This window comes from Bubalus bubalis, chromosome 6, assembly GCF_019923935.1.
Source record: "Bubalus bubalis isolate 160015118507 breed Murrah chromosome 6, NDDB_SH_1, whole genome shotgun sequence".
Lineage (NCBI taxonomy): Eukaryota > Metazoa > Chordata > Mammalia > Artiodactyla > Bovidae > Bubalus > Bubalus bubalis.
In genome coordinates, this window is record NC_059162.1 from 21,804,596 (window position 1) to 21,820,587 (window position 15,992).

At 38.0% G+C, this 15,992-nt stretch overlaps 1 protein-coding gene across 2 annotated transcripts in view; it reads left to right on the forward strand.

Annotated features, from left to right (window-relative positions):
* Positions 1 to 15,992, forward strand: part of RNF115 (ring finger protein 115) — a 68,175-nt gene that overhangs the window by 29,635 nt on the left and 22,548 nt on the right. For both annotated transcript variants that reach the window (XM_006051120.3, XM_006051121.3), the window contains one exon: positions 10,792 to 11,003. In XM_006051120.3, coding sequence (XP_006051182.1) covers positions 10,792 to 11,003 — 212 coding nt within the window. The remainder of the gene's footprint in view (positions 1 to 10,791; positions 11,004 to 15,992) is intronic.

Consider the following 15,992-nt stretch of genomic DNA (forward strand, 5'->3'; position numbering starts at 1 on the left):
TGATATTCTATTGTTCTTGACTTATAAAGATGGTAATTTTACATGATTAAGCCTAGTAAAAGTTAAAGATTTCAAATCTTTAACTTTCTTTTCCCAAGTAAGTCTTCCTTTTAGCTGTTCGCTTTTCTTCTCAGTCTCAGCCAGAGGGCTTGTACTCAAATGCTGGGTAGAGTTTGGATTTTTTAAGCAGCTGCACCCTGGATGTGATCTTAAAGGTTGAATTAATTCAACCAAATCTTTCATCTGTCTCACTTTTTAGTATAAAGAGTTAAAAGAGCTCATTTCACAGTGCTGCCTACTTCACATCCAGTCCATTTGGAAATATCAACTCCAGAACTCGTCAGCAGTTGTTCAAAGAATAACTGTTTCTCTAATTCACTACTAAGTTCACACAGAATTGGTAATTCTGTTGCCAAGCAAAGAATGTAATGTAAACTCAATGGTAACTGAAGAAAGAAGAATGAAACAAAAAATAGTTTTGGTGTCAGTCTTGCCAGTTTTTTGTTCAGTGACTGCCAGTTGACCACATCTATAGCCTGTAAGCTTAAACTCATTTGGAAAAGGGTGCTTTTCAAGAGATAATTTATAGCACAGTGTTTACATTTTAAGGGGTGGGTGGGTACTGGACATCATATTTTTTTCTTTGTGAATAGCACTTAAATACTCTGTATTTTTATAAAATTTAGGAATTTTATATTTGATTGAAAACTTATATCCAGGCTACGTAGAGACCTCTTAAAATGGAACAATGAGAAAACAACCCATTTTTAGAAAATTGCAAAAGATTTAAACAATCTCCTTTACCAAAGAAGGTGTATAGATGGCAAAAGAAACCTCAACATCATTAGTTGTTGTTTGTTGTTGTTGTTTAGTTGTGTCTGATTCTTTGTGACTGCATGGACTGCAGCATGCCAGGCTCCTCTGTCCCCCACTATCTCCTGCAGTTTGCTCAAATTCATGTCCATTGAGTAGTTAGGAAAATGCCCATTAAAACCACAATGAGGGAATTCCCTGGCAGTCCAGTCGTTAGGACTCTCGATCTTCCACTGGAGAGGGCATTGTTCAATCCCTGGGTGGGAAACTAAGATCCTCATGCTGCATGGTACGGCCAAAAACAAAAAAACAACAACTCATCAAAGTGAGCTACTACATAGTTATTAGGATGGCTAAACTTTAAAAGACTGATGATATTAACTTTTGGTAAGGCTGTGGAGCAACTGAAATTGAAAAATGGTCCAACCACTTCAGCAAACAGGCTTTTTTTTTTTAGAAATATCAGCCATATGATTTAACCATTGTACTCTCCTAAGATAGGTACATAATTGTGCATAGCAGCTATTGTAATAATAAAAATTAGAAACATTCCAAGTGCCCATCAACAGGTGGATGGATAAACAATGGTATATTGTGGTATATCCATAGTATGGAATACTACTCAGCAATATAAAGTATGTGGAATGTGACTCAACATAAACCCTTGATTCATGTAAAACTTAGAATGAATCTCAAAATAATTAAGCTGAGTGAAAGAATACATATAGTATGATTCCCTTTACATGAACTCCTAGAAAGTATAATATTCGAGAAAATGCAAATCACGGAGAGATCATTGGCTGCTTGAGGGCAGGGAGGGGCAGGAGGAGGGGATTACCAAGATGCATTAGGAAACATATGGAGGTGATGAAAATGTCCTGTATCTTGATTTAGTGCTTTCGTAAAATTTCTTGTGAGCTTTTTTCAAAATTGCATTTCTTAAGTTAGTAATTTTGAAATTGCCCTCAGCTGACTCATCTCTGTAGATCAAAATGGTTTTTTTGTGAACTTTTTTCAAAATTGCATTTCTTAAGTTAGTAATTTTGAAATGGCCCTCAGCTGACTCATCTCTGTAGATCATAATGGTTTTTTTTTTTTTTTTTTCACCACTATCTAATTCTAAGACTTTTTCATCACCCCTGGAAGAAACCCTATATCCATTAGTAGTCACTCCTTTTTCTTCCCAGTTCCCCCAGCTCTAGTAAACCATCAGTTGATTTTCTGTTTCTGTGGTTTTGCCTGTTTAGGACATTTGATATAAATGGAATGAATGATACAGTATGTGACCTTTGTGACTGACTCACTTAACATAATGTTTTCTTGACATATCTATGTTTTATAGCACGAATCAGTATTTAATTCTTTTTTATGGCTGCAGGATCTGCTGTACGGATATACTACATTTTGTTTATCTGCTTATCAGTTGATGGACATTTCCATTATTTACACTTAACCGTTTTGGATAACATTGCTGTGAATATGTATAATTTTTTTCTGTATGTATTTTCTGTGTTCTCAAGTATATAAGTAGGAGGGAAATTGCTGGGCCATATAGTAACTCTTTAACTTTTCAAAAAATTGACCATAATATTTGAGGTGCTCATAAAATCATGGTTCAGTTCAGTTGCTCAGTTGTGTCCCACTCTTTGTGACCTCATGGACTGCAGCACGCCAGGCCACCCTGTCCATCACCAACTCCTGAAACTTGCTCAAGCTCAAGTCCATTGAGTTGGTGATGCCATCCAACCATCTCATCCTCTGTTGTCCCCTTCTCTTCCTGCCTTCAATCTTTCCCAGCATCAGGGTCTTTTCCAAGGACTGAGTTCTTCACGTCAGATGGCCAAAGTATTGGAGCCTCAGCTTCAGCATCAGTCCTTCCAATGAATATTCAGGACTGATTTCCTTTACGATTGACTGGTTTGATCTCCTTGCTGTCCAAGGAACTCTCGAGTCTTCTCCAACACCACAGTTCAAAAGCATCAGTTCTTTGGAGCTCAGCTTCCTTTATGGTCCCAACTCTCACATCCATACATGACTACTGGAAAAACCATAGTTTGACTAGACAGACCTTTGTTGGCAAAGTAATGTCTCTGCTTTTTAATATGTTGTCTTTGTCTAGATTGGTCATAGCTTTTCTTCCACGGAGCAAGTGTCTCTTAATTTCATGGCTGCAGTCACCACCTGCAGTGATTTTGGAGCCCATGAGAATAAAGTCTGTTACTGTTTCCGTTGTTTTCCCATCTATTTGCCATAAAGTGATGGGACTGGATGCGTGCCGTGATGATAATTTTTTGAATGTTGAGTTTTAAACCAGCTTATTCACTCTCATCTTTCACTTTCATCAGGAGGCTCTTTAGTTCTTCTTTGCTTTCTGCCATAAGGGTGGTGTTATATGCATATCTGAAGTTACTGATATTTCTCCCTGCAGTCTTGATTCCAGCTTGTGCTTCATCCAGCCTGGCATTTCGCATGATGTACTCTGCATATAAGTTAAATAAGCAAGGTGACAATATATACAGCCTTGACGTACTCCTTTCCTAATTTGGAACCAATCTGTTGTTCCATGTTCAGTTCTAACTGTTGCTTCTTGACTGCATACAGATCTCTCAGGAGGCAGATAAGGTGGTCTGGTATTCCCATCTCTTTGAGAATGTTCCACAGTTTGTTGTGATCCACACAGTCAAAGGCTTTGGCATAGTCAATAAAGCAGAAGTAGATATTTTTCTGGAATTTTCTTGCTTTTTCGATGATCCAACAGATGTTGGCAATTTGATCTCTGGTTCCTCTGCCTTTCCTAAATCCAGCTTGAACATCTGGAAGTTCATGGTTCATGTACTGTTCAAGTCTTGGTTCAAGTTTTGCCTGGAGAATTTTGAGCATTACTTTGCTAGCACCTACTTGACAAGCTCTGTCTTGAAAAACTGAAAATGTTACTCTGCATTGGAGGTAAAAAGATGACACTTCAAAAAATATGTGGGCTGAAATACTTACATGTTTCAATATAAAAAAGATGGAGTGACTTCCCTGGTGGTCCAGGGACTAAGACTGTGCTCCCAATGCAGGAGGCCTGAGTTGGCTCCCTGGTCAGGGAACTATATCCCACATGCAGCATACATCCTCGCTTGGAGAATTTTGAGCATTACTTTGCTAGCATGTGAAATGAGTGCAACTTCTGTAGTTTGAACATTCTTTAGCATTGCCTTTCTTTGGGATTGCAATGAAAACTGACCTTTTCCAGTCCTATGGCCACTGAGTTTTCCAAATTTGCTGGCATATTGAGTACAGCACTTTCACAGCATCATCTTTTAGGACTTGAAATAGCTCAGCTGGAATTTCATCACCTCCACTAGCTTTGTTTGTAGTGATGCTTCCTAAGGCCCACTTGACTTTGGACTCCAGGATGTCTGGCTCTAGGTGAGTGATCACACCATCATGGTTATCTGGGTCATTAACATCTTTTTTGTATAGTTCTTCTGGTTAGCTTATATAATCGTGGTTAGCTTATAGCAAATTTTGCTAATTGTCCATATCATTTATTTATTTCGCTGCGCCAGGTCTTAGCTGCAGCATGTGGGCACTCTTAGTTGCATGTGGGATCTAGTTCCAGACCAGGGAGCCAACTCAGGCCTCCTGCATTGGGAGCACAGTCTTAGTCACTGGACCCCCGGGAAGTCACTCCATCTTTTTTATATTGAAACATGTAAGTATTTCAGTCTACATATTTTTTGAAGCATCATCTTTTTACCTCCAGTGTAGAGTAACATTTTCAGTTTTTCAAGATAGAGCTTGTCAAGTAGGCTGTTTCTGTGAATCTTTTGAATGTTTCACCAAAACTTTATAATGGTATTCTTGTGATAACCTATGTGAGAAAATAATCTAAAATAAACTGAATATCTGTTTTTAACTTGTCTTGAATACCCAGTTTTGTTGTATGAGCTATTTTTTTCTCTTAGGCTTGTCTTAAGTCTGCTCAGAGGCAAATGACCTGAAGCTATTCTTATGCTTAGTGTTGATTTGGTATAAATTTGTGTGCTGCTGCTGCTGCTAAGTCGCTTCAGTCATGTCCAACTCTTCAGTCGTGTCTCCCAATGGAGTGGGTTGCCATTTCCTTCCCCAATGCATGAAAATGAAAAGTGAAAGTGAAGTTGCTCAGTCGTGTCTGACTCTTAGTGACCCCATGGACTGCAGCCTACCAGGCTCCTCCATCCATGGGGTTTTCCAGGCAAGAGTACTGGAGTGGGATGCCATCGCCTTCTCCGATAAATTTGTGTGGTGTGCTCTGTTTATCAGGTGCTATATGGTCAACATACAGTAGTATCTTGGGACAAATACATTGACTATTACTATCTGTTTGCACTAATTTGCAGTTTCCAAACAAGTAGAAAATGCCTTATGCTGATGTTGAAGCTGCTTCTAAGCTTGGGTTCCTTCAGCATTTTTACAAATGTTAGATGCAGTAATTCGTGTGTAATTATCAATGCAGATTATTGATATTATGAGTTTGGTGCTTAATTTTTCTTCTAATCAAAAATTTCAAATATTTATCCAAAGAAGACATATATATAGATGACCAATAGGCACATGAAAAGAGGCTCAGCATTACTAATTATTACAGAAATGCAAATCAAAACCACAGTGGTAGCTATCATGAACAAATCCACAAATAGTAAATGCTGAAAAGGGTGCAAAGAAAAGGGAACATTCCCACACTGTTGATGGGAATGTAAATTGGTACAGCCACTTTGGAGAACAGAGTGGAGATTCCTTAAAAAACTAAAAGTAGGGATTCCCTGGTGGTCTAGGGGTTAAGAATCTGCCTGCCAGTGCAGGGGACATGGGTTTGGTCCCTGGTCCAGGAAGATCCCACATGCTGTGGGCCGAGTAAGCCCGTGCACCACAACTACTAAGCCAGCCCTGTAGAACCCGTGAGCCACAACTACTGAGCCCGTGCTTCATAACTACTGAAACTTGCATACCTTAGAGCCTGTGCTCCTCAACAGGAGAAGCCTCCGTAATGACAAGCCCATGTACTACAAGCAATGAAGACCCAGCACAACCAAAAATAAATAATATTAAAAAAAAAAACAAACTAAAAATAGAATTAGCATATGATCCAGCAATCTCATTCCTGGGGATATATCTGGAAAAGACAAAAAGTCTAATTTGAAAAGATATATGCACTCCAGTGTTCACAGCAGCACTATTTACAGTAGCCAAGACATGCGAAGTTGCTCAGTCGTGTCCGACTCTTTGCGACCCCATAGACTGTAGCCTACCAGGCTCCTCTGTCCATGGGATTTTCCAGGCAATAGTACTGGAGTGGATTGCCATTTCCTTCTCCAGGGGATCTTCCCAACCCAGGGCTCGAACCCGGGTCTCCCGCATTGTAGACAGATGCTGTACTGTCTGAGCCACCAGGGAAGCCAAGACATGAAAGCAACCTAAATGTCCACTGACAGATGAGAGGATAAAGAAGATGTGAGACACACACACATGTATACATATGCACAATGTAGAATATTACCCAGCCATTAAAAAATAATAATGCCATTTGTACCAACATGGATGGACCTAGAAGTTTTCATGCTAAGTGAAGTAAGTCAGACAGAGAAAGACAAATATGCAGATAATACCACCCTTATGGCAGAAAGTGAAGAAGAACTAAAGAGCCTCTTGATGAAAGTGAAAGAGGAGAGTGAAAAAGTTGGCTTAAAGCTCAACATTCAGAAAACAAAGATCATGGCATCTGGTCCCATCAGTTCATGGCAAATAGATGGGGAAACAGTGGAAACAGTGGCAGACTCTATTTTTGGGGGCTCCAGAATCACTGCAGATGGTGACTGCAGTCATGAAATTAAAAGACGCTTACTCCTTGGAAGAAAAGTTATGACCAACCTAGACAGCATATTAAAAAGCAGAGACATTACTTTGCCAACAAAGGTCTGTCTCGTCAGAGCTATGGTTTTTCCAGTAGTCGTGTATGGATATGAGAGGACAGTATAATATAGATGGACTATAAAGAAAGCTGAGTGCTGAAGAATTGATGCTTTTGAACTGTGGTTTTGGAGAAGACTCTTGAGAAATCCAACCAGTCCATCATAGGAAACCAGTCCTGAATATTCATTGGAAGGACTGATGTTGAAGCTGAAACTTGAACACTTTGGCCACCTGCTGTGAAGAACTGACTCACTTGAAAAGACCCTGATGCTGGGAAAGATTGAAGGCGGAGGAGAAGGGTACAACAGAGGACAAGATGATTGGATGACATCACCGACTCAATGGACATGAGTTTGAGTAAACTCTGAGAGTTGGTGATGGACAGGGAGGCCTGGCGTGCTGCAGTGCATGGGGTCGCAAAGAGTCAGACACGACTGAGCGACTGAACTGAACAACACTGAGAAGGCAGTGAGATAACATATTTAAAGTGCTGAAAGAAAAAAATGGCCACCTTGAAATTCTAAATCAAGTAAAACTGTCTTCAAGAATGAAGGAGAAATTAAGGCATTCCCAGATAAACAATAGCTGAGGGAGTTCATTACTATATGGTTTATACCATCTATACAAGAAATGCAGAAGGGAGTCTTTCAGGCTTACTATAGACCTGTTGAGTTTACTTTCTGCAGTAGGACAAAAAAATATACATTTAAAAAATCAACCTCCTATAGATTCTTATACACAGAAAACAAAAAGAGAAACCTCTAGTGATATAAGTGTTTTCTGTCTTGAAGACTGGTAAAAACTATTTTTTTAAAAAGCCCTATTATCAAGTGTTCACCAGGATTTGATACAGTGGAAACCCTTAAACACTCATGGTGGATATGTAAATTGGTTCAACCACTTTGGAAAACAATTTGGCATTAATATAGACCATATATAAAGTTGTATAGACCACTAACAGAAACTTCCTATCTCTATAGTAGAAAACATATATAAGAATGTTCGCACTGGCTGTTTGTAATGGCAAAAAGCTGTAAATATTATGTCCTTATGTTTATTGAGGGAAGAAAAGATTTTAAAAAGTGTGACATAAAGTGTGTATGAAAATAAATGTATCAACATGTGGAGACAGAAAAGCAAGTGCTTTCATTAGGCACTTTCATATTAATTCATAAGGCACATTTTATTTATGGATGTGTGTATCTGTGGTAAAACTATTTAAGGAATGGTAAAGAACAAATTGAGGGTAGTGGTTATCCCTGGAGGTTGGAGGAGGGAGGGACATAGGGTTTCAGTGGTTTTGGTCATATGAGCTAAGAGATGGTTACATGACCATATGTTTTCTTTTTTAAAAAAATTTATTTTTACTTTTTTCGTTTGCGCTGGGCCTTCATTGCTGTGTGCAGGCTTTCTCTAGTTGACGGAGAATTGGGGCTACTCTGTCGCGGTGCACAGGCTTCTCATTGTGTTGGCTTTTCTTGTGGAGCACAGGCTCTAGGGCGTGTGGGCTTCAGTGGTTGTGGCGCGGGGACCTTGTTGATCCACAGCATGTGGGATCTTCTCAGACCAGGGATGGAACCCATGTTCCCTGCATTGACAGGTCGATTCTTATCTTCTCTGCCACTAGGGAAGTCCTGTTTTATTTTCTTACACCTCCTTTCTTGTGTTATTTTACATGTGTCAAATACTATATATTATAATAAATGTTAAAGACTATATAAAACATAAAACATCCATACAGTGCTATTGTTGAAAAGAATGATATGCCTTTGTTCTGAGTTATTCATTGCAAGCCTTTTTTTCCTTTCATGGCATTGTTTTTTTTTTTGGAGGGAGGGAGAGTGTTTCTCTTCCCACTTGAAAATGAAATCTGTTAGGGCACAAGTTCTTGTTTGCTTTTTAACATCTTGTTAACTGCTGTATTCTAATCATTCCCAGAAAGTGATTGGGACATAGTACATGCTCAGTAAGTATTTGTTGAATAAATGTGTGTGTATGTTTATAAAGCCTGGTGAATGTATGTACACATAGAGAATTAAAGATCTGGAATTCTGAAGCTTTACCAGTGAGAATAGGGGAGTGTCGCCATTGCTGTGCTGGCCCACCGTGAAGGCGCATGCTGTCAGGTGTCACAGACCGGGTGTTCACTGCCCCGCTTAACACCCCCCAACCCCCATCACTTGGGGCAAGGGCTTTAGGGCATAATTTAAAAAGGAGGACCTGAATCCAAACAAAGACACAGTCACAGCCTTTTATTGACTGAAAGGCTGGAAAGTGACTTAAATTTGTCTTACCATTTTTTTGCACTGTATTTTAATGTTTTGAAGTTTTATTTGCTTTTGTTTCATTTGGGTTTGTTTAGTTTTTGCAGTTGTTAATATAGGACCTATTTTGGGGGATGATTTCTCAGAGGTAAGCTAAGTCTTTTCATAAACTAAGGTAGTCTTTTCATAAACTAAGTCTCTTTATATTTCTTTTCTAGTCATTGTGTGTATTCATCAGATAGTTCTGTCTCTATGTCCTGTCAGTTTCTATTAGTGGAATGGTGCCTATGTTCTAGAACTATAACAAACAACAACAACAAAGTCATAAAATATAAAATGGAAAACAAAAGATTAAAATTTAACAATTCCCTCTCAAGAAAAAAAAAATCTGGACTTCTGCATATCAAATTAACCTCTAAATAGTTCTTTGGAATTAGGGGTAGGGTTTGGTCACAGCTGAGAGAATGGAAGCTATATTGTACTTTGTATTTTATATTCTGCACTTGTATTTTTATAATTTATATTTATTGTATATTTTTAACTAAAAAGGGAGAAAGCATCTTTGAAAATAAAGCAGAAATTATAAATTGGAAAAATTAGCAAAAAATAACATTATTGACAAACCTAGACAAACCCCTTAACTTTAAGAATTGATGTGACAAATTACTGGAAGGTAGATTGAGAATCAGCTTTAGCTTAATGTGCAACTGAGCTGCTAACCCTTCTCTGAGTATTTCTAAAGGAGGCTGTTGCTAGTATGGGTCTCTGGAAGAAAGATCAGTCTGGGATGGAGGAGCTGTGAGGATTTTAGGATCTAAGGTCATGTATTGAGTAGTTTAATATTTTAGTAACATACTAAAATACAATAAATAAGGAGGTTTTTTTTTAACTTGATTTAAAACTTAAAAACAACATGAAAAGACAAGGATGTGATCAGAGTTATGTACTTGGTTGGATGGAGTGAAGTAAGCTGTGGTCTGTGGAACTCTTGAAATATCTGATGCCCAAATAAATAAAATTTAAATTATTTTAGAGGTAACTTGGATTTTTTCCTCTTACTCTTTGTTTAGTGATTCCTTGGCAAAACCCAACAAACACTCCCCTTCCCCCTTGCCCCTAGACATGCCTGTCCCATGCCAATACACTTTTAGTAAAAAGTGTGTACAATAGAATGGCCTTATCAGACATTCTTGCACTGCTTTGGCACAGCTTTGACACAGCTTCGACACAGCTTCCTCATGCACCTTCTATAAGTTAAGTGTTTTATAGACATCTGTCTTCACTTTGTAGTGTTGATGCTTTTTTTTCCCCCACAAGTGTATACATCCATTTTGTTTAATCTTAGGTTATTCTATGGTAGACATGTGGATGTCATTGTTACAATACTCAAGGTTATAATGTTGATCTAGATGATTGATTGTACTTAGGACAGAAGTTCATGATCAACCTTTGGTTCATGTTTTTAATTTTAGTTTGGGAAACTGGTCAGAGCCATGTGGCTATGAGCTCAGTATTAAGGTCTGGCTATTGGCTTCTTTCTATATGAAGGGAATTATTTCTTGGTATACAAAATTTTCCCCCTGTGCATACACTTGAAAGACTTCTCTTTTTTCCTCCACGAAATTGGGAAGCATACATTTTTAACATTTGGAACTGCTGAATTTTGAAGTCTTAAAAGTTAATCCTCTCTTTTTTCCCAGTATTTTTTCATCCTGTTTCCTCTGTCACCTTTTCTTGAAAAAAGTAACATGTTGTTTATTTCTGGTTTTTGCTATAGTTCTGGGACCGTTTGGACCCCACGATGTTTTTCCAAGATTTTAGACCCTTTCTAAGTAGCAGTCTACTGGACCAAGATAACAGAGCCAATGAGAGGAGTCACCAAACTCACACTGACTTCTGGGGACCAAGTCGGCCTCCACGGCTGTCAGTGACTCAGAGATACAGATCTCGAGGAAGTACTCGTCCAGAGAGATCCCCAGCTTTTGAAAGGTGAGTGCTAAATTGTTATTTAAATTCTTTTAAAGGTAGTTTCAGTGAAGGACATACTGATATAATCTAATTGACATAATAAGATTTTCATACTTTGTGGGCAAGATGAGAATATATACGCAGAATGAAAATGAAGCCAAATTGCATGTCTGTACTCAACTAGTACCAGTTTACCAATGATGATAAACTGAAGGATGATAAAACTAATGACATAGGTCTCTAGTTAACATTTTTATTAATATTTCAGATAAATATCTAGGTGATATGTTTATCAAAGTTTCAGAAGATACTGAAAGAGATAGCAGATATATTAGATGACATTAGGATTCAAAAAGACCTCAATAGATTGCAGTGATGGAGTTAATATGAAATTTAATAGGAATATAGAGTCTTGTGACTGCAAAACGTTCACTCAGCAAATACTTATAGAGTGTCTTTTATGTTGGGATACTTCACTGGATACTGGGGATATGATGGTGAGCAAAACAGATAGTAGTCCTTGATCTCATGGATACCATTTAGTAGGAATGATAAACACTAAATTTTTAAGTGTTTGCCATGTGCATAGGATTGTGCTTTGTGCTTTTTCTACTTAGCTCATTTAATCCATGTAAAATGGTAGGTGTTGTTGCTGTTCTCATTTTGTTATTGTTCAGTTGCTAAATCATGTTCGACTCTTTGCAACCCCATGAACTATAGCATGCCAGGCTTCTCTGTCCTTCACTGTCTCCTGGAGTTTGCTCAAACTCAGGTCCATTGAGTCTGTAATGACATCCAACCATCTCACTCTCTGTCGCCCCTTTCTCAGGCCCTCAGTCTTTCCCAGCATTGGGATCTTTCCCCAAGTCAGCTCTTTGTATCAGGTGGCCATGTGTTGGAGCTTCAACTTCAGCATCAGTCCTTGCAGTGGACTATTCATGGTTGATTTCCTTTAGGATTGACCGGTTTGATCTTCTTGCTGTCCCAGGGACTCTCAAGAGTCTTCTCCAACACCACAGTTCAAAAGCATCAATTCTTTGGCGCTCAGCCTTCTTTATGGTCCAGCTCTCACATCCACACATGACTACTGGAAAAACAATAGCTTTGACTATACAGACCTTTGTCACCTAAGTGATGTCTTTGCTTATTAATATGCTGTCTAGGTTTGTCATAACTTTTCTTCCAAGGAGCGTCTTTTAATTTCTTGGCTGCAGTCACCATCCACAGTGATTTCGGAGCCCAAGAAAATAAAATCTATCACTGTTCACTGTTTCCACTTTCCTCCCATCTATTTGCCATGAAGTGATGGGATCAGATGCCATGATTTTAGTTTTCTGAATGTTGAATTTTAAGCCAGCTTTTTTTGGCTTAATGCCAGAAAAAGACAGTTTTTTAAGCCAACTGTCCTCTTTCACCTTCATCAAGAGGCTCTTTAGTTCTCTTCATTTTCTGCCATAAGGTGGTATCATCTGCATATCTGAGTTTGTTGATATTTCTCCCAGCAATCTTGATTCTAGCTTGTGATTCATCCAGCTCAGTATTTTGCGTAATGTACTCTGCATATAAGTTAAATAAGCATGATAACAATACACAGCCTTGATGTACTCCTTTCCCAATTTTTGAACCAATCTGTTGTTCCATGTCTGGTTCTAACTGTTACTCCTTGACCTGCATACAGGTTTCTCAGGAAATATGTAAGATGGTCTGGTATTCCAGTCTCTTTAAGAATTTTCCAGTTTGTTGTGATCCATGCAATAAAGGCTTTCGCATACTCAGTGAAGCAGAAGTAGATGTTTTTCTGAAATTCTCTTGCTGGAGTATAAAATTCTAAGAGAGAAAGAGCTGGGTCAAAGATATGACCATTTGAAAATTGATACTGTCCAATTGCCCTTCTGAAAGGCTATAGCATTATATTCTCACCAATTGTATTTGAAATGTATAGAACATCCTTATCAAACTGTTATCAGTCTTTTATCTTTCATGATCTGATAGACAAAAATATGCTAGTAATATGCTAAATATTACTTTTTAATGTCTCTTTAATTTTTCATTTGATTAAGCTTATTTTCATATAATTATTAGGCATTTTTTCTTTTTTTTTTTCCCACTAATTTAAATTTTATTTTTAAACTTTACAAAATTGTATTAGTTTTGCTAAATATCAAAATGAATCCACCACAGGTATACATGTGTTCCCCATCCTGAACCCTCCTCCCTCCTCCCTCCCCATACCATCCCTCTGGGTCGTCCCAGTGCACCAGCCCCAAGCATCCAGTATAGTGCATCGAACCTGGACTGGCAACTCGTTTCATACATGATATTATACATGTTTCAATGCCATTCTCCCAAATCTTCCCACCCTCACCCTCTCCAACAGAGTCCATAAGACTGTTCTATACATCAGTGTCTCTTTTGCTGTCTCGTACACAGGGTTATTGTTACCATCTTTCTAAATTCCATATGTATGCGTTAGTATACTGTATTGGTGTTTTTCTTTCTGGCTTACTTCACTCTGTATAATAGGCTCCAGTTTCATCCACCTCATTAGAACTGATTCAAATGTATTCTTTTTAATGGCTGAGTAATACTCCATTGTGTATATGTACCATAGCTTTCTTATCCATTCATCTGCTGATGGACATCTAGGTTGCTTCCATGTCCTGGCTATTATAAACAGTGCTGCGATGAACATCGGGGTACACGTGTCTCTTTCCCTTCTGATTTCCTCAGTGTGTATGCCCAGCAGTGGGATTGCTGGATCATAAGGCAGTTCTATTTCCAGTTTTTTAAGGAATCTCCACACTGTTCTCCATAGTGGCCTGTACTAGTTTGCATTCCCACCAACAGTGTAAGAGGGTTCCCTTTTCTCCACACCCTCTCCAGCATTTATTAACTTGTAGACTCTTGGATCGCAGCCATTCTGACTGGTGTGAAATGGTACCTTATAGTGGTTTTGATTTGCATTTCTCTGATAATGAGTGATGTTGAGCATCTTTTCATGTGTTTGTTGGCCATCTGTATGTCTTCTTTGGAGAAATGTCTATTTAGTTCTTTGGCCCATTTTTTGATTGGGTCATTTATTTTTCTGGAGTTGAGCTGTAGGAGTTGCTTGTATATTTTTGAGATTAGTTGTTTGTCAGTTGCTTCATTTGCTATTATTTTCTCCCATTCTGAAGGCTGCCTTTTCACCTTGCTAATAGTTTCCTTTGATGTGCAGAAGCTTTTAAGTTTAATTAGGTCCCATTTGTTTATTTTTGCTTTTATTTCCAATATTCTGGGAGGTGGGTCATAGAGGATCCTGCTGTGATGTATGTCAGAGAGTGTTTTGCCTATGTTCTCCTCTAGGAGTTTTATAGTTTCTGGTCTTACGTTGAGATCTTTAATCCATTTTTTAGTTTATTTTTGTGTATGGTGTTAGAAAGTGTTCTAGTTTCATTCTTTTACAAGTGGTTGACCAGATTTCCCAGCACCACTTGTTAAAGAGATTGTCTTTAATCCATTGTATATTCTTGCCTCCTTTGTCAAAGATAAGGTGTCCATATGTGCATGGATTTATCTCTGGGCTTTAGGCATTTTTTCTTTTGTGAATTGTTTATTAATATCCTTTGCTTGGTTTTCCTATTACAGAATTAAAAAATTGTTTTATAGGAGTTCTCTCTATGTAGCAAAGATCTTAATCTTTTATATATTGTTTATATATTACATATTTTAGATTTCATACCATACTTAGAAAGTCTCTCTCCTTATTTCATGATTTTAAAATATTCCCATATTTTCTCCCAATATTTTCTTATCTAGTGCTTTTTAGTTATAATGGTCAGAACTCTCTTGTTAAAAGCAATAGAAATTCAATTTAATATAACTTGAGAAAATTAGAATGTGTTGGTTCATATAACTCAAGTGGTTCTTGGCCATATCAGACCCAACATCTCTTCTTTTTTAGCAAATATGATATCATTTCTTATTATCCTGATTTGGAATTTATTCATAATAAAACCTATAAAATATAAGTAAAACATCTATGCCTATATTATTATTCTCCAACTAATATAGAAGAGAACTAAATACATAAAAAATATGTTTTTAAATTTATAAATACTTGGCTATGACTGATTTGGGAGACTGTGAAATACCAGATGCTTGCTTCTGTGTGGAGAATCGCTAAGAAAGTGATAGTGCCTTTCTGTCTGGCAGCAGCCATTAGGTAAGCCAAGATGGGTACTTGTGTCGGTACAAGTATTAATACATCCAGGAGCTATAGAGGAGGAAGCAGTTGACCTAATGCACTTTCTTCTCAGGGTACAGTACTGCCAGCTCTCAGAGCTCTGTAAGACTGCCTGCCCCACTTGGCTTGATAAAGTGCACAGACTGGGATACAAGGCCGAGTGAGATTATGTTGTATATTAGATTTGTGTGTATTTTAGTGGCTGTAAATGCACATTTCCTAAGGATGCATCCTATGGCAGGCCTGTCCCATCAGGATGTTAAGCACTGAAAATTTGCTGAAAGCCTTCAGTCTATTGCTGAGGAGAAAGCTAGATGCCATTGTGGGGCTCTGAGAGTCGCCACATGCAAAAGAATGAAACTGCCTTATACCATTCACAGAAATTTACTCAAGATAGAGTAAAGACTTGTACATAAGACCTGAAACCATAAAATCCCTATGAGGTAACATAGGCAGCAAACTCCTTGACATTGATCTTGGTGATGATATTTTGGATCTGACTCCAAAAGCAAAAATGAACAGTGGGACTACATCAAAGGATAAAAAGCTTCTGCATGGCAAAGGAAATCATCAACAAAATGAAAGGCAAACAGCCTAACAATCTGTTTAAAAAATGGGCAGAAGATCTGAATAGACATTTTTCCAAAGAAGACATACAAATGGCCAGAAAGGACATGAAAGAATGCCAAGCATCACTAATCATCAGAGGAATACAAATCAAAACTGCAATGAAATATCACCTTACACCTGTTAGAATGGCTGTTATCAAAAATACAAGAAATAAT